Here is a 27323-nt window from a genome sequence, read left to right as displayed (position 1 = left end):
CTGAGTAAAACCAACGCTGTTTTAGTTTTGGCTTTTTAAACCTAGAGCTTTAAAAAACTGGAGCAGTAATGACTGTGTTTTCTAGATTTGGGGTATTAATATTGTAGTATAGTCAGACTAAATTGTACCCTAAAGCTCAATAAGTGCACACTATTTAAATACACATTTCTTCCTCAACTAAAAATGTATACAACATATGAAATCATTGCACTGTTGATGTGTTTATTTTATTAGTCCACACAAAGTCAACACATTATTTGATTCCTGCAAACAGGAATCTGTGTGTCTTTCACTGTATTACTACTATCTCCCTGTGGCCTGTCTGCCTGTGCTAATTTTCCCCTCGCATAAGTGTACCCTCCTCTGAAGGGAGAGCCATTGACATTTAACATGAATAATAAACACAGGTACAGTGCTGTCACAGGCATCCCCATTTACACCACAGTGGCATTCAGAGATGGCATTGATTTACTGATTGGGGCTGACTGGGACCAAGGGAGTGCAGGTAATAAATCACAACTGGCAAGGGAACAATAGGCACTCCTCCAATGATGTTCATGCCTGGAGTCTAATTATCATAATCCAGGACTCAGGAATGGATGGTATATGGATGAGACTATAGAGTAAATAGGTACGAAGGGGAGGAGGGGGAGGGTGGGAGGGAGGGAGGGAGGGAGGGTGGGAGGGAGGGAGGGATGGAGTTCCTAACATGGATGCAGTATAGGTGAACCATCTCCAGACTGAAGCAATAGATATAGAGTGATATGGAGCTGACCAGGCTAGACTCGGTAACACACTAAGGCACAGGGGAAATGTCAAAGGTCTGTTGTGTATTAATAGGACTAGAAGTGTAATTGTTTGTCCATGCATGAAAGATAACAATGAATCCCTGGTCGTGTGCACATAGAGGCCAAATTGATTCGGCCTCCTTCAGATCTTGACTCCTGAACTTTAAGTCTTTGCACAAAGGACACCCATACTTCCTAACTCTGTGTTATTTTAGGATGAGAAGGAAGGAAGTCTGCAGGAAGCAGAATTGTTTACATTGGAGACTATTATTTGTATTTGTGCTGTGTGTCGATGTTTCCACAAGAGATCCCTTCATGCAGGTAGACACACGCATATACTCATATTTGATAATAGACATATGGTATGTATTCCTATTCATCACAACACCATTTTCACCATACCGCCATTCACGCCAGTTGATCTCTATCTCATTTATATGGCACTTTTGCAGTCTTAACCACAGCTCTGTTCTGTAAAGGTAATATCTATCAAACTGACAATTTGGTCCAAAACCAGACTTGAGACATCCTCTTTGAACAAACTGGTATTGTCAGTGTGTATCCACTAGCCACAATACTGAACTTGATTCAAATGGATGCAAATGTTATAGTCAACTACTGTATCTACACATCAATTCTCTTTTAAAAAATCACAAAGTGTGATACTGTAAATCACCAGTCTTTTTTGTCTTACCACCATTCACTGTCTCCTTTTCCACTTCCCTGTTTCCCTGTTTCCCTTCTCGGCCATGCATGCCCCCTGTCTGTCCAGTCTCTCCAGTCTGTCTGGCATACCCACCAGACTTATCTACATCACTTCTCCTTACTGGTGAGAGGGTGGCCAAACTGTGACACCATCACCATCCTCAAAGCTCATAATGTTACCTCAATGTTACCCATCCCTCATAGATCCATGAATCATTGAATTAACAGATCATTTCTATGAACAATGAATAACAACATTCATCACAAAAATATCTCTCTCCCTGGAAAACAGTGGCAATTGTTGTAGTTACTGAGTGGACTATCCTGGTTAAATATTGACTAATGCATTGTTGGGTTTAGAGCTTGGAAGAAGTGGAACTTGAAACTTAAATGAAATGAATGAATATCTCTCTCTTTCTTTTCTCTCTCTCTTTCTCTGTGTGTGTGTGTGGTGGGAATCAGATCAACTACAAAAGGTGCTGCTCCCATGCCAACCAAAGTTGGCAAAGAGACCAAAGGTTTCAATAAATCCCCCATGGCCTAATTAACTCCATTCCTGATCTAGGTATGCCTGCTGCCTGGCATACATCAACTAACAAAGGTCCCCTCACAAACACACACATGCACACACACACACGCACACGCACACACACACACACACACAAAGATACACATCCCAAACCCTGTTTCAGGGGGATAACATCAGCCACAAACGGGAGGATTGAATGGACTTTGGTCTAGCAGGCTGGATTAGACCCGGTACACATTCCAGCCAATGAACTGCTGATTGGGCCGTTCTTTTGTGAAGGCATTTTTAATGGCCCGCTTTTTAACATGTTTCAACCATCTCTAATACCATCATAAATGTGGCCATGAATGAGTCACAGTGGAGAGAGATGGAAAATTCTCTCTCTGTCATGGATCAGTAATCTGGTTTCCTAGTATAGGGCCTTCTTTGGTGTACTATGATATTCTGTACTTACAGTGTCATATGAGGACTTGTAGTAGATAGTGTTATTGATAGGTTGCTGGTATGATCTTTGCTTGACGTTACCCTTACACTCAAAATCAAGTTTGACGTCTTTGATAGTTCCGGTGATAGATTATATTCATTATAAGGATTTGCAACTGAAGAATCTCTGAAGGGATACAGCTAAATAACAGCCTAGTTTAACACTATTCCCCGGACAGTTAAGGCTATGCTTCTTTCTTTCACCATTAGGTAATTGCATCATCCATTTTACTATCTCTCCCTCAGAGAGATAAATCTTGGGTACTTATTTTATGAGATTCAAAGTAAATAATCAGAATTCCTTAGACAATTTCTTTTAAGCACCTTTATTTATTCAAAATGCACCATTAGGTAGATTTATCATCCATTTTACCATCTATTCCTCCAGCACTGTGAGGAGAACCAACTCCAACGAAACGATGGGCACACTGACTCGTAAAGACAGCGGCGACTCCAAGAGCAACCGCACCCGCACCGGCTCTACCGGGAGCAACTCCAGCGGCAAGAGAGCCAGCGAAAGGTACAGCCAGCCTAATAACAATAGGCCACACTGTAGCAAAATGTTTTAAAACAGAAAACAAAAACAAGCCGTTCTTATTGGAAACCTACAGGTTATAGTCAGTTCCATAATGATTCACCCTACTGCACATGACCCTGGGATTAAGTAGTGTTTGTTTTCTTTCAAACACTTTATCTGCACTTGATTAAACCTATCTGGTGCAATGCCTGGTTCAGTGTTGACAGTTTTTTTTTTTTACTCACTCCGCAGCAAATTTAAGGAGCCCGTTTTCAATGCAGGTAAGAGTCAACTACATCAGTGATGCCATGCACTCAGTGGCTCACTGTAAATTAGAGATTTAAAGCTTTTGAGAGACATACCGTCACATAACCCTTGAAAATGTCCTTGCTTTTGTTTTGCATGATCTACAGACATATGATAGATGTTATCAACTGACCATTTGAGCCATTGTTCGGTTAAATGGTTGGATTCATACACTTTGTCAACATTGTTTGTCAGACGTGCAAAATAAATACAAGGTACAGTGCCTTGCGAAAGTATTCGGCCCCCTTGAACTTTGCGACCTTTTGCAACATTTCAGGCTTCAAACATAAAGATATAAAACTGTATTTTTTTGTGAAGAATCAACAACAAGTGGGACACAATCATGAAGTGGAACGACATTTATTGGATATTTCAAACTTTTTTAACAAATCAAAAACTGAAAAATTGGGCGTGCAAAATTATTCAGCCCCCTTAAGTTAATACTTTGTAGCGCCACCTTTTGCTGCGATTACAGCTGTAAGTCACTTGGGGTATGTCTCTATCAGTTTTGCACATCGAGAGACTGAAATTCTTTCCCATTCCTCCTTGCAAAACAGCTCGAGCTCAGTGAGGTTGGATGGAGAGCATTTGTGAACAGCAGTTTTCAGTTCTTTCCACAGATTCTCGATTGGATTCAGGTCTGGACTTTGACTTGGCCATTCTAACACCTGGATATGTTTATTTTTGAACCATTCCATTGTAGATTTTGCTTTGTGTTTTGGATCATTGTCTTGTTGGAAGACAAATCTCCGTCCCAGTCTCAGGTCTTTTGCAGACTCCATCAGGTTTTCTTCCAGAATGGTCCTGTATTTGGCTCCATCCATCTTCCCATCAATTTTAACCATCTTCCCTGTCCCTGCTGAAGAAAAGCAGGCCCAAACCATGATGCTGCCACCACCATGTTTGACAGTGGGGATGGTGTGTTCAGGGTGATGACATGTGTTGCTTTTACGCCAAACATAATGTCTTGCATTGTTGCCAAAAAGTTCCATTTTGGTTTCATCTGACCAGAGCACCTTCTTCCACATGTTTGGTGTGTCTCCCAGGTGGCTTGTGGCAAACTTTAAACGACACTTTTTATGGATATCTTTAAGAAATGGCTTTCTTCTTGCCACTCTCCATAAAGGCCAGATTTGTGCAATATACGACTGATTGTTGTCCTATGGACAGAGTCTACCACCTCAGCTGTAGATCTCTGCAGTTCATCCAGAGTGATCATGGGCCTCTTGGCTGCATCTCTGATCAGTCTTCTCCTTGTATGAGCTGAAAGTTTAGAGGGACGGCCAGGTCTTGGTAGATTTGCAGTGGTCTGATACTCCTTCCATTTCAATATTATCGCTTGCACAGTGCTCCTTGGGATGTTTAAAGCTTGGGAAATATTTTTGTATCCAAATCCGGCTTTAAACTTCTTCACAACAGTATCTCGGACCTGCCTGGTGTGTTCCTTGTTTTTCATGATGCTCTCTGCGCTTTTAACGGACCTCTGAGACTATCACAGTGCAGGTGCATTTATACGGAGACTTGATTACACACAGGTGGATTGTATTTATCATCATTAGTCATTTAGGTCAACATTGGATCATTCAGAGATCCTCACTGAACTTCTGGAGAGAGTTTGCTGCACTGAAAGTAAAGGGGCTGAATAATTTTGCACGCCCAATTTTTCTGTTTTTGATTTGTTAAAAAAGTTTGAAATATCCAATAAATGTCGTTCCACTTCATGATTCTGTCCCACTTGTTGTTGATTCTTCACAAAAAAATACAGTTTTATATCTTTATGTTTGAAGCCTGAAATGTGGCAAAAGGTCGCAAAGTTCAAGGGGGCCGAATACTTTCGCAAGGCACTGTATGTTACAGGTTAAAGCCAGGCTAAAGCCAGGGCCTGTGTCCCAGCAGGCAAAACTGGTTGCAATGATGTCATTACCACATACTTTTTGGTTATAATGATGTGGTAATGAAATCATTTAAACCACTTTTGCCCACTTGGTCAATTCCCAGCTCACGGAGTACCACTCAAGGATGTTCAGTGATGTGCTGTGATGTATAGTGGTGACATTTGTCTTGTAACATATTGAAAATGTTCATCCTTCAAACAATAATCATCCCTCCATAACCACTTCCATCCTCCCATAAGTTCTTATGAAGTATTTCAACCTCCATTGTCATCTATGATTTCCTTTTTCCTTTCCATAACAGGAGTCATGCACATGTGCTATTTATTTATTTTACTGTATGAGTTTGTATACTGCAGTAGTAACAATAAACACCATGAGATAAAATTAATTGTGATGAGAAAGAAGCGTCTCCAGAATGGTATTGATCGCTGGGCAAATTAGACTGCTGTAACCCATTAGGCTGATTTACCTGGTTTAATTCTCCATGATAGATCATCACCCCTCTGAACCTTACTTTGGCTCGGGGTTACTTTGGCTTGAATGCTGATAAGCAGAGAAAATGTACTGGAACCACGATTAATGTAGTCTTGTTGAAGATTTAAATTAATTATTGTCCTATAATAACCTGATCAAACCAGCATAGTCCCAGGGTAGTGTCATGAACGTTCAACCCTAAAGAGAAGTCATTCAGTCAATGTAAATAACTGATTAGACATAACAGCTATTGAGATGATACCTAAAGAGTACTCACAAATAATATGTGAAATAGTTTACTGTTTTTTAGAATCTCACTATAGCCCATCATAAACTAATCTTCCAATAATCCTTAAAGAAACAAACAAGGGACACAAACAGTACATGCTTAGCCTATGGGAAATCATTAGCTGCTCCTGTTCAGACTGGTAGATCAGATAGATAGCTAGATCGATACATAAATAGATAGATACAGAAAAGACCTTAAGCACAATAGCCTAAGTGCTGCCAAGAAGAGACTGAGACACGGTGCTGGCATGAAACGGAAAAAAAATTACAATGATGAGTAAGTCCAGGTCAGGAACCAATGCAAAACCTCACCTGGTCCTTCTGTCCCCTTCTCTGTGAAATCACAAGGGATGCGACGAGTGACACACTGCAAAGGTAGGCCTTGGTCCTCAAGCCCCCTTACCTTAGCAGCTCTCTGGACATTGTGTTCTCCTAAAGCCTTAGAAGAAAGCGTTAAAATACACATAAATTAGCCATATGTGGCATGGAGGGGTTTTTGCCGACAGATTATCCCACCATCATGGGAATTGTGCCCAAGGATATTGTCTGGTAGCTAAAATCTCACCATGCCACAATGTGGCATAGTCGGCCAGATATTGCATTGCACATATCTGCTGCTATTAGAGTTAGACTACCAGCTATTGTTCTTTTCTCATGCGATAATGTATAACAAAGGCTACTGACTCAGAATACTTTTGCCTTAGTGATTCATAGGCCCAATTCACAGAGAGCTGCCCCATGGTAGGGGTAGGGTTGGGTTGACAGTGAGTGTGATAGTAGCCCTTCCCAATATGTCAGCCAACAGTGGACTAATAAACACTCTCTAACACACTGAGAGTTTGAACTGTGTGTGGTTGATTGCAGTGCTGCTGTTACACTAGCTGTCAAACGTATTGTGGAATTGCCACTTTCTAGATGTGTTTGCTCACAGCCATGCAGCGCTCTTTTGTCCTTGTCACCATAGAAACGCCACCAAATATTTCCTGCAGTGCACACTGATCTTCTAAGAGACCCTTTTCAGAGCACAACGAGACAATTTTTTTGTGCTTGCATTATGTATCTTCAAAAGGGCTGTTTGCATTACCAGCCGATGCAATGTCTTTAATTTATAGCTTTTGAAATCTTTAGCCATCTCTTGCATGGCTTTCAGTATGGGTTTTTGATGCACAGCTTGCGGGTCATTTCCATAAGCTTGGCTAAAGAAAGATGAATTGAGAAAGAGACATGTTTGGAAGCAGAGTGTTGTGAAACTCATGGTCCTTTAGCCAGGCTGTCATCTTTCACAGTGGAAAAAGAAATTTAAAAAAATGAAAAGAAATGGCAGGTCCATGGTAAATGCTGGGTCAAGTGAAGTGAACATATTTAAATAATTCATGTAATTCACCTTGAAGCCAGCAAAAGTATACCAAAAGAGTCACTTCCTTATGTACATTTATCATAGACAATAGTTAGATGTTGAGCTACTGATGCACTCTTTTTGTAAAAGTCTCAAACTTGACTTAACGAGTGAGAGCCCCAGTAATTTAGCCCACCTGCGGTTGTTACCCAGTAGATACTGAAACTTGTCTTGTACCAGTCCCGTGTTTTGTGGTCGTCCATTGTAGCATAGCAGCCAGTTGTCGATCACATCTAACTTGGATATATTCTACCAACCCCTCCTACCCATTCCTTCTGGCCCCTCTCCAATTCTACCACCTCACCTACCTAGTAACCGTGCAGATATATCTGGCCCATCCATCAAAAAGGACCGGAACTGCTGAGGCTCCCAAATCCACCGCAGCAGCCGTGTCTGGCCTCTTCTCCGCTCCCCCCACTGCGCCTGACTCCAAGAGCGCATCTGACAAGTCTGTCAGGTCCAATGGAGTCAGGAAGACCCCGATGTTTGCGCTCCCCCTGAGAAAGTCAGTCAGCCAGTCGTCCTACACCCCCTACTCCCCCTTAGACAAGCCAAGCTACAGGAGCCCCATCAAGTCCCCCAGCCAGTACTTCCAAATCTGTTACTAAGCTAGGCCTATACCAGCGTTTGGAATTAGGTTGAAAGAGGTTCTGTGGTAACTGTGGATGTAAAAATGGACTTCAAAAAACATTCCTCTCATGACTGTCATATTTCAGTTTTTTTTGTTGTGTGTTTTTCCATCTTTCTTGTTGTTTTTGGTCACACATTGACAAGGATTTGACTCTTATTTGTGTGTCCTCTGGTTGGTTTGTTCAGATTTTGTTTTTCATTCCCCTGCTGTGGCACCATAAGCCTATGTTTTTGCTTGCGTTGTTTTCTCTTGTTTACTTGTGTGTTGTACTGTACATTAAACAAATGCTATGATGCTACATAACAATGCAAACTGCCTGCTTTTCATTTTGCACAATTCATTGTTATTGTCTGAATGTATTTGAAATTACTAATAAAAGGGAATCAAAAGCCCACCCATCTCTGTGTTTGCTAATCTATACTTTTCCTTACTAAATGAATTCACTCCAAAAAATGTGTTGTACATCAACATCTCATAACCATAACTGTTGATACTTTCTTTCTCTTTGCATCTTCCTCTCAAGCATTAGTCTCGGAACCACACTTTCATTTTCACTCCTCTCATACACTGTTCTCACCATCACAAACACTCCTTCCTTGTTACCAATGAGTCATGAAAAATTGTCCACTGAAAATGTCTGTTGCTTTTTTTAGAGGAAGGGTATGTGAAAATGTATTTGAAGGGACGACCCATCACCATGTACATGCCCAAAGACCTTGTGGAGACCTACTGCCTGGAAGCCAAATCGGACCTGCCAAACATAAAGCTCAAACTGGACTGGGTGTATCCTTTTTTCACTGTTGTAGGTTCAGTACTTTTCAGACAGTTAGGTGTATATTTCAATAGATAAGAAACTGTTTGTTACGTGGCATTACAACATTTGAGTTATGTTTATAACAATAGGCTTGAAAGTCCATGCTTTCAGGACAGAGATGTATTGTGACTCGCAAGATGTATCCCCCTATGTATTGTGAGGTTACACATTTGCCAAAGTGATATTCTTAATGCATTCTATTGCACAGGTGTGAAAGTCACATCTGGATGTTCCAATAAATATTTTTCCCTAATCAATAAAATTGAATCAATCAAATGTATTTATAAAGCCCTTCTTACATAAGCAGATGTCCCCAGGTGCTTATACAGAAACCCAGCCTAAAACCCTAAACAGCAAGCAATGCCGATGTAGAAGCACGGTGGCTAGGAAAAACTCTCTAGAAAGGCAGGAACCTAGGAAGAAACCTAGCGAGAAACCAGGCTATGGTTGGCCAGGCTATGGGTGGCCAAATCTCTTCTGGCTGTGCTGGGTGGAGATTATAAGAGTACATGGCCATTAAGACCAAATCTTTCGTCAAGATGTTCAAACGTTCATAGATGACCAGCAGGGTAAAATAATAATCACAGTGGTTGTAGAGGGTGCAACAAGTTTCAGCGGGTGCGGAAAAGAGGGAGAGAGAGATAGAGAGGGGGAGAGAGAGAGAGAGAGAGAGAGGGTCCAAAACAGCAAGTCCGGGACAAGGTAGCACATCTAATGAACAGGCCAGGGTTCCATAGCCGCAGGCAGAAAAGTTTAAACTGGAGCAGCAGCACGACAAGGTAGCACATCCAGTAAACAGGTCAGGGTTTCATAGCCAGCATAGATTCTGGAGAGGAGACACTGTGGCCCCATCCGACGATACCCACAGACAGTGCCAATCAAGCAGGATATAACCCCACCCACTTTGCCAAAGCACAGCCCCCACCCCACTAGAGGGATATCATCAGATCACCAACGTATTACTCTGAGACAAGGCTGATAGCCCACGGTGATCTTCTACACCGCACGTAAGTGACTCAACCCACTATAGTCGAGTATAGCGAAAAAACGCCTGGCACAAAGTGATGCACACCTCCTAGTTGTGCAGTCGTCTCAAATAAAACTGTGAAGGACCTTGGCGTTACTCTGGACCCTGATCTCTCTTTTGATGAACATATCAAGTATATTTCAAGGGCAGCTTTCTTCCATCTTTGAAACTTTTTGTCCAAAAATTATCCAGAAAAGCTAATCAATGCTTTTGTCACTTCTAGGTTAGACTACTGGCTACCTGAAAAAAGCACTAAATAAATTTAAGTTAGTGCAAAATACGGCTGCTAGAATCTTGACTAGAATCCAAAAATGTGATCATTTTACTCCAGTGCAAGCCTCTCAACACCGACTTTCTGTTAACCTTTTTGGGATAGGGGGCAGCATTTTCACTTTTGGATGAATAGCGTGCCCAGAGTGAACTGCCTCCTACTTTGTCCCAGATGCTAATATATGCATATTATTAGTAGTATTGGATAGAAAACACTGAAGTTTCTAAAACTGTTTGAATGATGTCTGTATAAATCATGCCTTACCTTGGACGAGCTTATTTTATTGGCACTCCAATATGTCCCATAAACATCACAATTGGTCCTTTTGTTCGATTCATTCCGTCCATATATATCCAAAATGTAAATTTATTTGGCGCGTTTGATCCAGAAAAAAACAGCTTCCAGTTTGCGCAACGTCACTACAAAATATTTCAAAAGTTACCTGTAAACTTTGCCAAAACATTTCAAACTACTTTTGTAATACAACTTTAGGTATTTTTAAACGTTAATAATCGTTCAAATTGAAGACGGGTCTATCTGTGTTCAATACAGGAAGACAACAAACCAACGCTACTTTTCAAGTCTTGCGCAACTCTCAACAGTGTTACCCAGTTCCTAGATGGCCGTACTTAATCATTGCACAAAGGACTAACCTCAACCAAATTCCAAAGACTGGTGACATCCAGTGGAAGCGGTAGGAACTGCAAACAAGTGCGTAAGAAATACAGTTTCCCAATGAGACCTCACTGAACAGACAGAGAAAAAAATTCTGAATGGTTAGTCCTCGGGGTTTTGCCTGCTACATAAGTTCTGTTATACTCAGTGACATGATTCAAACAGTTTTAGAAACTTCAGTATTTTCTATTAATAATATGCATATCTTATATTCTTGGTATGAGTAGCAGGAAGTTGAAATTGGGCACGCTATTTATCCAAAAGTGAAAATGCTGCCCCCATACCTTAAGAAGTTAATATGTAGGCTAAAGTTGATTTCCTATAGAAGTTATGTGGATCTTGACCAAGATGCCCAGTTATGGGTACAGGGGACGGGACTGTCGCTCTAACCTGTACCTGCTACCCACGGGAGAGACGGTCTACTTCATTGCATCTGTTGTGGTGCTGTACAACGTGGACGAGCAGCTCCAGAGACACTACACCGGGCACACTGATGACATCAAGTGGTGAGAAGAAACAGAATGTGACAACAGTTTATTTCTCCTGTACTGTACAACCTTTGTCTGTGAAATAATTTTGACCTGAGCTGTACGTGTGATGCTGTCCTAATATGGACACTGTACTTGTAAAGGCATCTGTGTGTAGCTGGTGAGATGAGTCAGGCGCAGGACAGCAGATATGAGTAATAAAATACTTTACTCAAGAATTCAAACATAACACGTAATATACACGGCCACACAATACGGACCTCAATACAACAAACAATCACTCACAAATAAAACATGTAGAACAGGGGGTTAAATAATAAACAAGTAATTGATTAAGTGAAGCCAGGTGTGATAAGACAAAGGAAGAACAAATGGAAAATGAAAAATGGAAAAGCTGGTGACGTCGACTGCCGAACGTCGCCCGAACAAGGAGAGGGACCGACTTTGGCGGAAGTCGTGACAGTACTCATCAAACACTCCCCTATTTCACCTAGTTACAGTATAAATCATTTTCACCATCATCCATGTATTCTCAGACCAACAGTACAGTCGAGTAATTTATTAAGCAATTAAATTTTTTTTTATCTACAGTATGTTTCTGGCATCCAAAGTTGGAAGGGCTTTGCAACTCACCTTGTTGCACAACTGTGTCACACTACCTTTGATATAAAATCCTCCCTATTTCAGTACAGACAGAGCTACTGAGACACCACTGCTTTAATCAGTATTCTCGTACAGTCCCATGGAATAACCCCTTCACCATAAGGCAGGCTAGGGTAAACAGGTGGCTGGTCTGCAGCTGCTTTGTCCTCAGTGATAGCGTTGGCCAGGTAATTATCTCAGACAGAAAAGGGTGGTCCATAATATAATAAGCTGAAACTCGAGGGGTCGCCCTGGGGTCATGTTCATTATGAATAATTAGAGTTGAGTCAAGACTGGGCATAGAAAAATGTTAGCTTCCTTTTCACTGTTGTACAGATAATCTTGACTTTCACTTATCTCTGTAAGGCATAGTGCCCTTCTGTTGTGCCCTTCTATCGGAAGCTGATAGTCTTGTCAACATTAGTAAGAATCAATCACACATGACTTAGGCTACTGTAACTGAATCCCATAAGCTTCAGTCTGACAGACTAGAACAACATCCATGATATATATGATACGTGCTTCAACACCTGCATTGCTTGCTGTTTGGGGTTTTAGGCTGGGTCTCTGTACAGCACTTTGAGATATCAGCTGATGTACGAAGGGCTATATAAATACATTTGATTTGATTTGATATATTAGCAACTCATAGTTTCAGACTACACAAAACACTTCTCTTTGATATGCTTTGAGGTCTCTGTGGTTTTTCATCATTGTTCAAATCGACCTTCAGATGTTCAAAGTGTTTGCCGTCTCTCTATTCCTCTGTTTGTGTTCTATAGTCTGGCTGTCCATCCTGATAAAATCACCATAGCAACGGGACAGGTGGCAGGCACCTCTTCTGAAGGCAAAGTAAGTGACCTCTCACCCTCAAATAACTTTAAACCTATGAACAGTTCACTTATTTAATAATAAGAAATAATGTGTGTGTGTACGTGTGTGTATGTGTGTGTGTGTACTGACAGCAGTTGGCTCCTCATGTGCGGGTTTGGGACTCTGTGAGCCTCAACACCCTCCACATTCTGGGGACAGGTTTCTTTGACCGCGCCCTGGTTTGTCTTGCCTTCTCCAAGTCGGTAAGCAATGGACCTTGGCAAAAAAAAACTGAATACATATCATATCTCATATGTGAACCAGATTTTGAGTTTGCCTTTACTGGTCAGAAAAGCTTTGCTAAATAACTGAGGACAGGGCTGATCCATCTCTGTTGGTCTGTGCAGAATGGAGGCAACACGCTGTGTGTAGTAGACGACTCCAATGACCATGTGCTCTCTGTGTGGGACTGGCAGAGAGAGGAAAGACTAGCTGATGTCAAGGTGAGTGTCTATGTGTCCGACAGGGGTTTGAACCTGTGCGCATCAAAACTTTGTTAGCCCTCTAAACTGAAGCCTAGGCATTAGCTCGGGGATTCAACGCAAGTCTTCAGGTCTCAGGAAAGCTTACCTGGCTTTGGAGTTGCTCTATTGATCCTCATAAACGTTTGACAAGTGTAACGATAATTTTTTCTGTCCCATTACAGTGTTCCAACGAGGCAGTGTTCGCTGCCGACTTCCACCCCACTGACACCAACATTATAGTCACAAGTGGGAAGTCACACCTCTACTTCTGGACACTGGAGAGGGGTACCCTTACCAAGAAGCAAGGCTTGTATGAGGTATGACATGAGATTTCTCATTTATACTGCCTCATGTTCACTTGCTTGATTATCTGAGTTTTAGAGGAAATGTATTTGCCAAAATCAATATAATTTATGTCATTTTGCAGAATGTTTTATCTAAATTCAATGTAGCTTGAACAGGCTGTGTTGCTTTTGCTCTTTAGTTCTTCACCCAATGTTAGAGAATGTCATATTTTCAGGTTTTCAGTAGTTCGTTTCTCTGTAGTGTTATTGAAGCCTGCACGTCTGTCTCTGTCTGTTTTCTGACAATACAACTCTGTTTTATCTCTGCCCCCCAAGTAAACAAAGCCATATTTATGTTCCTTGCAGAAACAAGAGAAGCCCAAGTTTGTCTTGTGTGTGACTTTTTCAGAAAATGGAGACACCATAACTGGAGACTCAAGTGGAAATATACTGGTGTGGGGAAAAGGTAAAACTGTCATTCGATAGAATGAACCATCAAACTCAAAAGGGTGGAACCTGGAACCAAAAAGGCTTCTTCAAAGGGTTATCCTATGGATAGAACCCTTTTTAGGTTATTTTTCTAAGAATGCAGGTCCCTGTCCAGTTGTGTTTATTACATTTACATTTTAGTCATTTAGCAGACACTCTTATCCAGATAGACTTATAGGAGCAATTGGTGTTAAGTGCCTTGCTCAAGGGGGAACATTGACAGAATTAAAAAAAATATTTTAAAAAAGGGCACATAGACAGATTTTTCAGCTAGTTGGCTTGGTCCTTCAAACTAGCAACCTTTCAGTTACTGGCCCATTGTTTTTCCCCTTTTTTGCTCATCAAAAGACTCTTTATTATGAGAGAGTTGTCAGGTGGCTGGGGTCAGAATATGGTCATGCCTAGGATAGAACAACAAGGCCTGTCTTGTGAGTGAACCGCTCCTGGACATGTGTTATAGAACAAACAGCTAGCTATCTTCTGCCTTCTCCAATGGTGTTTTGTCTTTCTCTCTGTTTTACAGGCACTAATCGAATTAGCCACGCCATTCAAGGTGCACACGAGGGGAGCATCTTTGCACTGTGTATGTTGAGGAACAGCACACTGGTGTCAGGGGGAAAAGATCGGAAACTCCTCTCTTGGGATGGGAGCTACCAGCAGATCCAATCGGTTGAGGTGAGACACATGCGGATTCGTGTACATACACCCAAAAAAGTAGTCCCATGATTTTGGCCATTTCTATAGTACACTTTTTATTAATGCATCTACAGTATAAGTGCTTACAAAGAAGACTGATTCTGCATACTGCAACCCTGGCAAAAGATGATGCTAGCTTTCTCAGAAATATGGGGGTTTTGGTTGATGAATATACACAGTAAGTATTTATGTAAACAGTAGTACCAATGATTTGTACAAGGAAAACAATGTTCTCTTTTACAATTTCTCTTCTCCGTAACCCCCACCCAGCCATCTGTAAAAATCAAACATGGATAAAATAAAGAAAACAACCCTCACCTTTACGGTGGGAGGAAGCTTACCACAATAATATTTATTTTCCCACCTTTCCCAGGTTCCTGAGTTATTTGGCCCCGTCCGCACTGTTGCCGAGGGCAAAAGGGAGAGTGTGCTTATTGGGACCACCAGGAACTATGTTCTACAAGGCAGTTTATATGGCGAATTTACCCCCATCACACAAGTGGGTAAAATCAAACCCTTATCTGCTGGTATAATTATCTGACATTTTAGTTCATGCAGACCTAGAGTGTTTTCAGTTCATTCAGACATTCTTTAAGCCCATTAGCTGGTTATTTAGTAATGTCCAGCATCTCCTGGCTAGCGTGTTTGGTGCATGTATCAATGCTAATGGAAACAGATGGACCCAGTTAGAGGAAAGTACAGAATGGGACTACATTAAGCAAGTACTCTTTCTAGCAACTGATTGCCAACGATGCTAACTATGCTCCCTAACTCTTCCAGGGTCACACCGATGAGCTGTGGGGGTTGGCCGTGCACCCTTGGAAACCCCACTTCCTCACCTGTGGCCACGACAAGCATGTCAGCCTGTGGGACGCCTCCTCGCACCAGCCTGTCTGGACCAAGACTATGGAGGTAGACAGGCAGGCAGTGCTCCCTGGGGACAACTCTGAGCCTCACACGTTATACTCAGTTAACATGAAATGTATGAGTAAAAGGGCCACAAGCTCAGCTTATTCCCTGATATGTTTGTGCTGTACAGCCAACAACTGTCACTGTATATGCAATCGTAAATCAAGTCCTTTCAGCCATCGAGCATCTGAGCTTATGATTAATTGTGGGGGAAAGGGATTGTGTGTGTGTGTGTGTGTGCGTGCGTGCGTGCGTGCGTGCGTGCGTGTGTCCCACATCTATTGCTAGGGGGTAGGGATGTTAGCAAGAATATAGTATGAATCACAATAAGTGTGTGCAAAAATAATAATTGTTTCACAAAAATGTAATGCAATGGAAATCCATTATTATAGGTACCAATACTTTGCATAAACTGTCAAAATGATTACGCATATTAATTGTTAATGATGGAAATTAATATATGCAAGATTTTAGAATATACTGTATATAGTTTTCTAATAGCAATATACAGTTGAAGTCGGAAGTTTACATACACTTAGGTTGGAGTCATTAAAACTTGTTTTTCAACCACTCCACAAATTTCTTGTTAACCAACTATAGTTTTGGCAAGTCGGTTAGGACATCTACTTTGTGCATGACACAAGTCATTTTTCCAACAATTGTTTACAGACAGATTATGTCACTTATAATTCACTGTATCACAATTCCAGTGTGTCAGGAGTTTACAAGTTTACACCCTGGAGTTGACTGTGCCTTTAAACAGCTTGGAAATTTCCAGAAAATGATGTCATGGCTATAGAAGCTTCTGATAGGCTGGTGTACCTGTGGATGCATTTCAAGGCCTACCTTCAAACTCAGAGCCTCTTTGCTTGACATCATGGGAAAATCAAAAGAAATCAGCCAAGAAATTGTGGACCTCCACATGTCCGGTTCATCCTTGGGAGCAATTTCCAAATAGCTGAAGGTACCATGTTCATCTGTACAAACAATAGTATGCAAGCATAAACACCACTGGACCACGCAGCTGTCATACCACTCAGGAAGGAGACGCGTTCTGTCTCCTAGAGATGAACGTACTTTGGTGCAAAAAATGCAAATAAATCACAGAACAACAGCAAAGGATCTTGTGAAGATGCTGGAGGAAACAGGTACAAAAGTATCCATATTGTAAGGCTCCAGGTGTCGTGGGTGTGGAGTCAAATGCAGGAGACAGAGAGTTCAATGCTGTGCGTCTTTTAATAGCACCAACGCACAGGGTGCTCACAAAAGTTACGTTCCCAAACACAGGGAATCAAAATGTACAATGGAAAAAATCACGACCAGGCTCTAACACGTACCTCTTACAACAGAGCCGAAGGTTACACTGAAATAATCCCGCACAACAACCAAGCGGGCCGGCTGTCTAATAAAGACAAACTAATTAAACATAAACAGGTGCTACCACTAAACATACAAGGAGGGGGAGGAAAGACAATCAGTGGCAGCTAATAGGCCGGTGACGACGACCGCCGAGCGCCACCCGCCCGGGAAGGAGAAACATCCTCGGTCGGACTCGTGACACATATCCACAGTTAAAAAGAGTCCTATATCGACATAACCTGAAAGGAAGGAAGAAGCAACTGCTCAGCAAGGAAGCAAGGAAGAAGCCACTGCTCCAAAACCACCATAAAAAAAAGCCAGACTATGGTGTGCAACTGCACATGGGGACAAAAATCATACTTTTTGGAGAAATGTCCTCTGGTCTGATGAAACAAAAATAGAACTGTTTGACCATAATGACCATCGTTGTGTTTGGAGGTAAAAGGGGGAGGCTTGCAAGCTGAAGAACAACATCCCAACCATGACGCACGGGGGTGGCAGCATCATCTTGTGCGGGTGCTTTGCTGCAGAAGGGACTGGTGCACTTCACAAAATAGATGGCATCATGAGGACGGAAAATGATGTGGATATATTGAAGCAACATCTCAAAACATCGGTCAGGAAGTTAAAGCTTGGTCACAAATGGGTCTTCCAAATGGACAATGACCCCAAGCATACTTCCAAAGTTGTGGCAAAATGGCTTATGGACAACAAAGTCAAGGTATTGGAGTGGCCATCACAAAGTACTGACCTCAATCCTATAGAAAATGTGTCGGTAGAACTGAAAATGCGTGTGAGAGCAAGGAGGCCTACAAACCTGACTCAGTTACACCAGCTCTGTCAGGGTTAATGGGACAAAATTCACCCAACTTATTGTGGGAAGCTTGTGGAAGGCTACCCGAAACGTTTGACCCAAGTTAAACAATTTACAGGCAATGCTACTAAATACTAATTGAGTGTATGTAAACTTCTGACCCACTGGGAATGTGATGAAAGAAATAGAAGCTAAAAGAAATAATTTTCTCTGCTATTATTCTGACATTTCACATTCTTAAAAAAAATAAAGTGATGATCCTTACTGACATAAGACAGGTCATTTTTACAATGAGTAAATGTTGGGAATTGTGAAAAACGGAGTTTAAATGTTTTCAGCTAATGTGTATGTAAACTTCCGACTTCAACTGTATATGTAATTGCAAAAAAATATATGGGGGACTGGAAGTGATGCAGACAGTTACATTGATGGAAGCCAGTCTATATGCAATATTAAAGCTGATCTACCCCCTAAATAAAAAAGAATAACAATAAATAAACGGTCATGCCAAGTATGTTGGCTATACAGCACAAACATATCTGGGACCAGGCTACCACAAGCTTTTGCTGACCACATGATCTGATTCAGAAAAACTCAGTTTTTGCCCTAGTTATAATAGTGGAGAAATGCGTAGGGTACTATCTAAAGCCTTTGTGTTTATTAATCTCTCAAAAAGCTTCAGTCTCTCTGTCTTCTAATAGATCTTCACTGAGGCTGGTTATTTGGGTGCGGTAAAATGTATAAGGATGCGGTACTGAAATTAGACATCCTTTGTTTCTTTCATTTACAGGACGCAGCTCAGTCTGCTGGATTCCATCCCTCTGGAGCAGTGGTTGCTATAGGAACGCAGACCGGCAGGTGAGAAAGTACTGCTCGAGGAGAATATTGTTAGGACAATTAAATCACAAAAGCCATAGAGATCTGCCAGTAATAATAATAACACATGTAGTTTGTATAGTGCTTTTCATTACAATATGAATCTCAAAAGGGTGTTGTGAAACTACAGGAGAGATGTGATGTGGATAATCATGAGAGGATGGATAACTTTCCTCATACAGGTGGCTGGTGCTGGATACTGACTCTAAGGATCTAGTCACAGTGCACACAGATGGGAATGAACAGCTATCTGTTATACGCTTTGCACCGGGTAAGTGTTCTTAAGGCTCTTATATTGCTTTATTACTTGATCTAAGCATTCATGAGGCTTTATTATGACTTATTAAAAGGATTATAATAGGTTACGTCTCTCTCTGTAGCAAATCTTCTAATTAAAACCGCTGTCATTTAGTCAGGATCATTATCAGATGATAGATTAAACAAACGTGTTGTGACATTTTTGACGCTGTTAATCTCATCTCCATTTCTTCACCGCGGGGGTTTTACTAACCTAACATATGGAATTGTTTTAAGATGCTCATACCAACAACAATTTTGCTATTTGATTTGGAATTTTAGGACCCCTTAAGGAATCAAAATATATATGAAAAAACTATTTGCTAAAACATTTCATTTGACTTTAGCCCATAGAAACACATAACATATTCATGCAGTAAAAAACGAATCTAAATTAATTTTGTTTTGAAGTGTCTCTCTGTAACGGTTTCTTTAGGTGAAGGAGAGTCGGACCAAAATGCAGCGTGGTTGTTATTCATGGTTCTTTAATGAAGAAAAAACTATACATGAATAAACTAACAAAACAATAAACGTGAGAAAACCTAAACAGCCTATCTGGTGACAACAAACACAAAGACAGGAACAATCACCCACAAACACACAGTGAAACCCAGGCTACCTAAGTATGATTCTCAATCAGAGACAACTAATGACACTTGCCTCTGATTGAGAACCATACTAGGCCGAAACATAGAAAAACAAACATAGACTGCCCACCCAACTCACGCCCTGACCATACTAAATAAATACAAAACAAAGGAAATAAAGGTCAGAACGTGACACTCTCCTATATCTGAAAGATCAGGATATTATATTTTTTTGTTTTTTACACATATTTAACACATTTAACACATATTTTAGGCACTAAACTACTTCCATATGAACTGAGTGTGTAAAACACATAAAACACTATTTCCATGACCAGGTGAATCCAGTAAAAAAAAAAAAATATTCTACAAAACATTAGGCACACCTTTTCTAATATTGAGTTGAACCTCCTTTTGCCCTCAGAACAGCTTGAATTCGTCAGGGCGTGGAAGCGTTCCACAGGGATGCTGGCCCATGTTGTCACCCTCGGAATGGCACACAATCACAATCCATGTCTCAACTGTCTCAAGGTTTAAACATCCTTATTTAACCTATCTCCTCCCCTTCATCTCCACTGATTGAAGTGGATTCAACAAGTGACTTCAATAAAGGATCATAGCTTTCACCTGGATTCACCTGGTCAGTCTATGTCATGGAAAGAGCAGGTGTTCTTAATGTTTTGTACACTCAATGTAGATTGACTGTGATACGGACGTTTTATGTCGGGGACATTATCCGTTCTAACCTACATCTCCTGTCCCTATTCCTAGATGGCAATTTCCTGGCGATCGGCTCTCACGACAACTACATCTATATCTACGCAGTGGGGGAGAGCGGCAGGAAGTACGGTCGAGTGGGAAAGTGCTCGGTGAGCACCTTTTATTTTTAGTACACCCCTCTTCTCCTCAGCATCACATCAGGAGGGCATGCTAAATGATGCGCATTCACAGCATAGTGTATTATGGTTTAAATAGGTATTCAAAGTCAGGGTCGAGGGGGAATTGCAATGAGATTGCCAATATAAAAAAAAATATTAAAAAAGTTAATCTCCAAAAATGTTTTGGGGGAACAAAACATTTATTATTCTATAATAATGATCATTATTGTATGAGACAATATACAACATTTTTGAGAAAGATCATTTTAGTAAATTGAGTAAATGTAGTTATTGGTTCTCTTAATTTTTATGAGATGAAAATGTAATGGATTGAAGATTATTTGTTGATATTATGATTAAGTTTATTTGAACAAGGACAATATACAACAGAACATACTTCTTAGTACACTTGAGAAAAGATGCATTGTACCCAGTGCCGATTTAGCATGTAAATCTTGGTGGGGCAAACTCCACAAAAAATTGTAGATGCATGCCAGGAAAGCCACTACACAACACAACACAACAATAAACAATACATGAATTGGACTAACGGTGCAACAAACATGTGTTACTTGTCACATGCGCCGAATAAAACCTTACCGTGAAATACTTACTTTACAAGCCCTTAACCAACAATGCAGTTCAAGAAATAAAGTGAAGAAAATATCAACTAAATAAACTAAAGTAAAAAATGTAATAAAAAGTAACACAATAAAATAACAATAACGAGGCTATATATACAGAGGGTACCGGTACCGAGTCAATGTGCGGGGGTACAGGTTAGTCAAGGTAATTTTTACATGTAGGTATCGGTAAAGTGACTATGCATATATAATAAAAGTGGGGGTCAATGTAAATAATCCGGGTGGCCATTTGATTAATTGTTCAGCAGTCTTATGCATTGGGGGTAGAAGCTGTTAAGGAGCCTTTTGGACCTAGACTTGGCACTCTGGTACCACTTGCCGTGCCATACTTGGGTGACTGGAGTCCTTGACCATTTTTTGGGCCTTCCTCTGACACTGCCTAGTATATAGTTCCTGGATGGCAGGAAGCTTGGCCCCAGTGATGTACTGGGCTGTATGCACTACCCTCTGTAAAGACTTACGATCGAATGCCAAGCAGTTGCCATACCAGGCGGCGATGCAACCAATCAGGATGCTCTCGATGGTGCAGCTGTAGAAATTTTTGAGAATCTGGGGACCCATGCCAAATCTTAAGGGGGTCTCCTGAGGGGGAAAAGGGGTTGTCGTGCCCTCTTCACAACTTTCTTGGTGTGTTTGGACCATGATAGTTTGTTGGTGATGTGGACACCAAGAAACTTGAAACTCTCGACCCGCTCCACTACAGCCCTGTCAATGTGAATAGGGGTGAGTTCGGCCCTCCTTTTCCGATCAACTCCTTTGTCTTGCTCACGTTGAGGCAGAGGTTGTTGTCCTGGCAACACACTGCCAGGTCTCTAACCTCCTACCTGTAGGCTGTCTCATCATTGTCGGTGATCATCACTGTTGTGTCGTCAGCAAACTTAATGATAGTGTTGGAGTCTTGCTTGGACACGCAGTTGTGGTTAAACAGGGAGTACAGGAGGAGACTAAGCATGCACCCCTGAAGGGCCCCCGTGTTGTGGTTGTGGTTGTGGCCTACCTTTGCCACTTCGGGGCAACCCGTCAGAAAGTTCAGGATCCAGATGTTGAGGGAGATGTTTAATACCAGGGTCCTTAGCTTAGTGATGAGCTTTGTGTGTACTATGGTTGAACACTGAGCTGTAGTCAATGAACAGCACAGGTGTTCCTTTTGTCCAGGTGCGATTGAGATTGCGTCATCTGTGGATCTGTTGGGGCGGTATGCGAATTGGAGTGTGTCTAGAGTTTCCCGGGATGATGGTGTTGATGTGAGCCATGAACAGCCTTCATAAAACTGTCCCAACAGCGGAGTCCCAATAGCAGTCCCTACACCTTACCACTGTTACACCTGGCTATCAGCAGAGCCTTGTCTGGCAGTGAAACAGTTCATTCAGCCTCATTTACTGACTTTAAAAAAACATAGCTGATATGGCTGACTTGCTTACACAAATGTGGTTTCTACTGACGATTGAGATGTACAGACTATGGCCTCAGGGAACGATGAGTGGATAAAAGGCAATCGTAATTTCAATTAAGACGTTAATGAGAGAGCTATAGGACGGACGTAGTCAATGAAATGTACAGCGACAGAATTCAGAACATGGGCCGTTCTTACAATATTATCCCTGTACAACAAGTCAGAACCTTAGCATAAATAAAGGGGGCATATAGGCAGACAATGAAAGCTCTTACAATATTTGATGATGATATTTCTCTGAAACAGTCTATAGGCTACATGTGCACCACCAAGTCAGTAGGCTAAATTATGAGGGGAAAAGGGACCACATTATTAGGGTGAGGCACATGGGCTACTAACAGCTTACTACAAAACATAGTATTACTTCCTTAGCTACAGTATACATATCTCCCTGGCATATTACGTCATTTATGCTGCAGCATACAATACATTTTTGGACTCACCTTGTTGTGTTGTGCTCACTTGGACAGGAAGGTGGAGCGGTGGTCCTTCGTGGCAAATTTTGTCATCAAACTTTGTTATCAAAGACTGGCATTCTCTGGATTTATGGTGCTTTCAAGACAACTGGGAACTCGAATCATAACCTCAGTGATCTTCAGGTCGAACTCACTGAACTCACTGAAGTCTGAGATGTAGTAGTTCCGAGTTTCCAGTTAATTTGAAAGCGGCAGAAGTCATGCTGGATTGACAGCCTGGCTAATTTTCAATGTTTAAGCTTGGAAAAAAGACCCTTATACCCAGACTTTTACCACACATCCACTCCACTGAGTAGCAGGCTAGTGATTGCATTGCAATGCTTGCAGTTAGCCACTGATTTCTTCCAAACCACTCATTGTTAAATTTGCGATTTCTAACTTGTTGTGTAATGTTTATGTCCAATGGCCGATGAGCACCAATACCTTTTATCTATAATTTCTTTACATATTACAAGGATTGAAAAGAATTTGCCAGTAGTTTGTTGACTTGATTCATGATGATGACTGCTACCTTGCTAGCTTAGTCCAATCAAAGCTACTGTAAATATAACGTCATTTGATGTCATTTTATCTGTAGCCAATGACATTGAGCCTTCTTCTAATGTAACTCTATGGCAGCACCCAAGGGGCTTGAATTTTTGAGCTCTCCCTGTTGATTTTGTGGTGATGTATTGTCCCCATGAGTGACAGAACACTGAGCCAATCACGGCGCAACTAGAGAACATTACCAACCTCTATGCACATTTTTTTCCGCTGGCTGCCCCAACACCACAGAAAGCACTGAGCTAGGCTAAAACATTTTTTTTTACATTGTTTGTAAACTGATATGTGACACGTATTAATGCTAAAATAACATGCAAAACAGGCACCACATTATTTTGTATTTTTTTTTAACTAAACAGGTGGGCAAAAAACAGGTGGGGCTCTTCGATGACTGAAATGGCCATGGCATATGGTTTACGTTGTTTTCATGTTCATCAAACCATTCAGTGATCACTTGTGACCTGTGGATGGGGGCATTGTCATCAAATGGGGCATAGCCATGGTAGCCAAAATAATAACCAAAATAATGCATTTTTATACATGACCCTAAGCATGATGGGATGTTAATTGCTTAATTAACTCAGGAACCACACCGGTGTGGAAGCACCTGCTTTCATTAAACTTTGTATCCCTGATTTCCTCAAGTGTTTCCATTATTTTAGCAGTTTCCTGCACTGTATATTCAGACACAATAAAGAGGTCAGGATTGGTGACATGCTTTTTCCTTCTGAGCCAAAGCTTTAGTTAGCTTAGATGCAACTTTTGTTGTGGCATGTGTGTATATAACAGTATAATCTCCATACATGTGTATATCAACACCATGACTGTCACGTTCTGACCATAGTTCTTTTGTGTTTTCTTTGTTTTAGTGTTGATCAGGACATGAGCTGAGTGGGCATTCTATGTTGTATGTCTAGTTTGTCTATTTTAATGTTTGGTCTGATATGGTTCTCAATCAGAGGCAGGTGTTAGTCATTGTCTCTGATTGGGAACCATATTTAGGTAGCCTGTTTTGTGTTGGGTTTTGTGGGTGGTTGTCTTCTGTCTTTGTGTCTATGCACCAGATAGGACTGTTTCGTTTTTTTCACATTTGTTGTTTTGTATTTTGTAGTGTTCACATTTATTGTCCTTATTAAACATGTTGAACACTAACCACGCTGCATTTTGGTCCTCCTCTCCTTCAACGGAAGAAAACCGTTACAGAACCACCCACCAACCAAGGACCAAGCGGCGTGGTAACAGGCAGCAGCAGCAGCAGGAGAGGCAGCGATGTCAGGACTCCTGGAAATGGGAGGACGTTTTGAACAGCAAGGGTTGCTACACATGGGAGGAGATCTTGGCTGGAAGGAATCTCCTCCCATGGGAACAGGTGGAGGCAGCTAGGAGAGTGGAGGCAGCCGGAGAGAGGAGCCAGCGATGTGAGGGAACACGGCTGGCAAGGAAGCCCGAGAGGCAGCCCCAAAAAATGTATTGGGGTGGAGGCACACAGGGCGTGTGGCGAAGCCAGGTATGAGACCTGCGCCAACTTCCTGTGCTTACCGGAGAGCGAGCGAGACCAGGCAGGCAACGTGTTCTGCTGTGGAGCGCACGGTATCCCCAGTACGGGTGCATAGCCCGCTGCGGTACATACCAGCCCACTATTCTATTGGCGAAAGTGCAATCACTGGAGAATAAACTGGAAGAGCTCCGTTTGAGACTATCCTATCAATGTGATCTGAAGAACTATAATATCCTACGTTTCTCTGAGTTGTGGCTGAACAACGACATGGAAAATATACAGTTGAAGTGGGAAGTTTACATACACTTAGGTTGAGTCATTAAAACTCGTTTTTCAACCACTCCACAAATTTCTTGTTAAAACGTGTTATGGCTGGGGGCAGTATTGAGTAGCTTGGAAATAAGGTGCCCGAAAGTAAACTGCCTGCTGCTCTGGCCCAGTTGTTAATATATGCATATTATTAGATAGATTATTATTGGATTTGGATAGAAAACACTCTGAAGTTTCTAAAACTGTTTGAATGATGTCTGTGAGTATATAACTCATATGGCAGGCAAAAACCTGAGACAAAATCGAACCAGGAAGTGGGAAATCTGAGGTTTGTAGTTTTTCAACTCTTCGCCTATCGAATATACAGTGTCTATGGGGTCAAATTGCACTTCCTACGGCTTCCACGAGATGTCAACAGTCTTTAGAAACGTGTTTGATGCTTCTACTGTGAAGGAGGGGGGAATGAGAGGGGATTGAGTCAGAGGTCTGCCAGAGAGGCATGAGCTGGCCATGCATGTTCACGTGAGAGTTAGCTTGAGTTCCATTGCATTTCTGAAGACAAAGGAATTCTCCGGTTGGAACATTATTGAAGATTTATGTTAAAAACAACCTGTAATATAACCTAATCTGAACTAAGCGATCGCGTATTGAGCATTTGGATTACTAGGCTAAACACGCAAACAAAAAGGATGTATTTGGGCATAAATTATGTACTTTATCGAACAAATCAAAAATGTATTGTGGAACTGGGATTCCTGGGTGTGCATTCTGATGAAGTTCATCAAAGGTAAGTGAATATTTATAACGCTATTTCTGACTTCTGTTGACTCCAACATGGCGGATATCTGTATGGCTTGATTTGTTGTCTGAGCGCCGTACTCAGATTATTGCATGGTTTGCTTTTTCCATAATGTTTTTTTGAAATTTGACACAGCAGTTGCATTAAGGAGAAGCGTATCTATAATTCCATCCATGATAGTTGTATCTTTTATAAATGTTTATTATGAGTATTTCTGTAAATTGTTGTGGCTCTCTGCAAAATCACCGGATGTTTTGGAACTACTAAACATAAATCGCCAATGTAAACTCTGATTTTTGTATATAAATAGGAACTTTATCGAACAAAACATACATGTATTGTGTAACATGAAGTCCTATGAGTGTCACCTGATGAAGATCATCAAAGGTTAGTGATTAATTTGATCTCTATTTATGCTTTTTGTGACTCCTCTCTTTTGCTGGAAAATGGCTGTGTGTAATTTTGTGACTAGGCCCTGACCTAACATAATCATATGTTGTGCTTTCGCTGTAAAGCCTTTTGGAAATCGGACACTGTGGTGGGATTAACAACAAGTTTATCTTTAAAATGGTGTAAAATACTTCTATGTTTGAGGAATTTTAATTATGAGATTTCTGTTGTTTTGAATTTGGTTAGATCCCATTAGAAGGATTCAAGCCATAAGAAGTTAACAAACTATAGTTTTGGCAAGTCGGTTAGGACATCTACTTTGTGCATGACACAAGTGACACACACTTATAACTCACTGTATCACAATTCCAGTGGGTCAGAAGTTTACATACACTAAGTTGACTGTCCCTTTAAACAGCTTGGAAAATTCCAGAAAATGATGTCATGGCTTTAGCAGCTTCTGATCGGCTAATTGACATCATTTGAGCCAATTGGAGGTGTACCTGTGGATGTAGTTCAAGGCCTAGATTCAAACTCAGTGCCTCTTTGCTTGACATCGTGGGGAAATCAAAAGAAATTAACCAAGACCTCAGAAAAAAATTGTAGACCTCCACAAGTCTGGTTCATTTTTGAGAGCAATTTCCAAACACCTGAAGGTACCACGTTCATCTGTGCAAACAATAGTACGCTATTATAAACACCATGGGACCACGCAGCCGTTATACCGCTCAAGAAGGAGACGTGTTCTGTCTCCTAGAGATGAACGTACTTTGGTGCGAAAAGTGCAAATCAATC

The 27323-nt window shown here is 41.2% G+C and overlaps 1 protein-coding gene and 1 long non-coding RNA gene across 11 annotated transcripts in view; one reads left to right on the top strand and one right to left on the bottom strand.

The window, feature by feature from the left end:
• The window catches only part of LOC149972009 (uncharacterized), a 115499-nt gene that overhangs the window by 72071 nt on the left and 16105 nt on the right, over positions 1-27323 (bottom strand). The gene's annotated exons all lie outside the window — the stretch shown is intronic.
• LOC110505212 (echinoderm microtubule-associated protein-like 1) overlaps positions 1-27323 on the top strand; it is a 96389-nt gene that overhangs the window by 54457 nt on the left and 14609 nt on the right. For 3 of the 10 annotated variants that reach the window (XR_016491844.1, XM_036962506.2, XM_036962504.2), the window contains 16 exons: positions 2894-3025; positions 3275-3303; positions 6334-6360; positions 8666-8795; positions 11156-11305; positions 12712-12781; positions 12895-13005; positions 13150-13245; positions 13449-13583; positions 13917-14016; positions 14563-14714; positions 15109-15234; positions 15516-15647; positions 18608-18675; positions 18876-18964; positions 20349-20446. Coding sequence is in view for 5 of the 10 variants with exons in the window: in XM_036962506.2 (XP_036818401.1) it covers positions 2894-3025; positions 3275-3303; positions 6334-6360; positions 8666-8795; positions 11156-11305; positions 12712-12781; positions 12895-13005; positions 13150-13245; positions 13449-13583; positions 13917-14016; positions 14563-14714; positions 15109-15234; positions 15516-15647; positions 18608-18675; positions 18876-18964; positions 20349-20446 (1645 nt within the window). In the remaining 5 variants the exon portion in view is untranslated. The remainder of the gene's footprint in view (positions 1-2893; positions 3026-3274; positions 3304-6333; positions 6361-8665; positions 8796-11155; positions 11306-12711; positions 12782-12894; positions 13006-13149; positions 13246-13448; positions 13584-13916; positions 14017-14562; positions 14715-15108; positions 15235-15515; positions 15648-18607; positions 18676-18875; positions 18965-20348; positions 20447-27323) is intronic. The other 7 variants (XR_016491845.1, XR_016491846.1, XR_016491847.1 and 4 more) reach the window with 6 other exon arrangements.

Source organism: Oncorhynchus mykiss, chromosome 25 (assembly GCF_057628025.1).
Source record: "Oncorhynchus mykiss isolate SJ-2025 chromosome 25, ASM5762802v1, whole genome shotgun sequence".
Classification (NCBI taxonomy): domain Eukaryota; kingdom Metazoa; phylum Chordata; class Actinopteri; order Salmoniformes; family Salmonidae; genus Oncorhynchus; species Oncorhynchus mykiss.
Note: the sequence above shows the minus strand (reverse complement) of the source record. Positions and strands in the feature narration are given on the sequence as shown.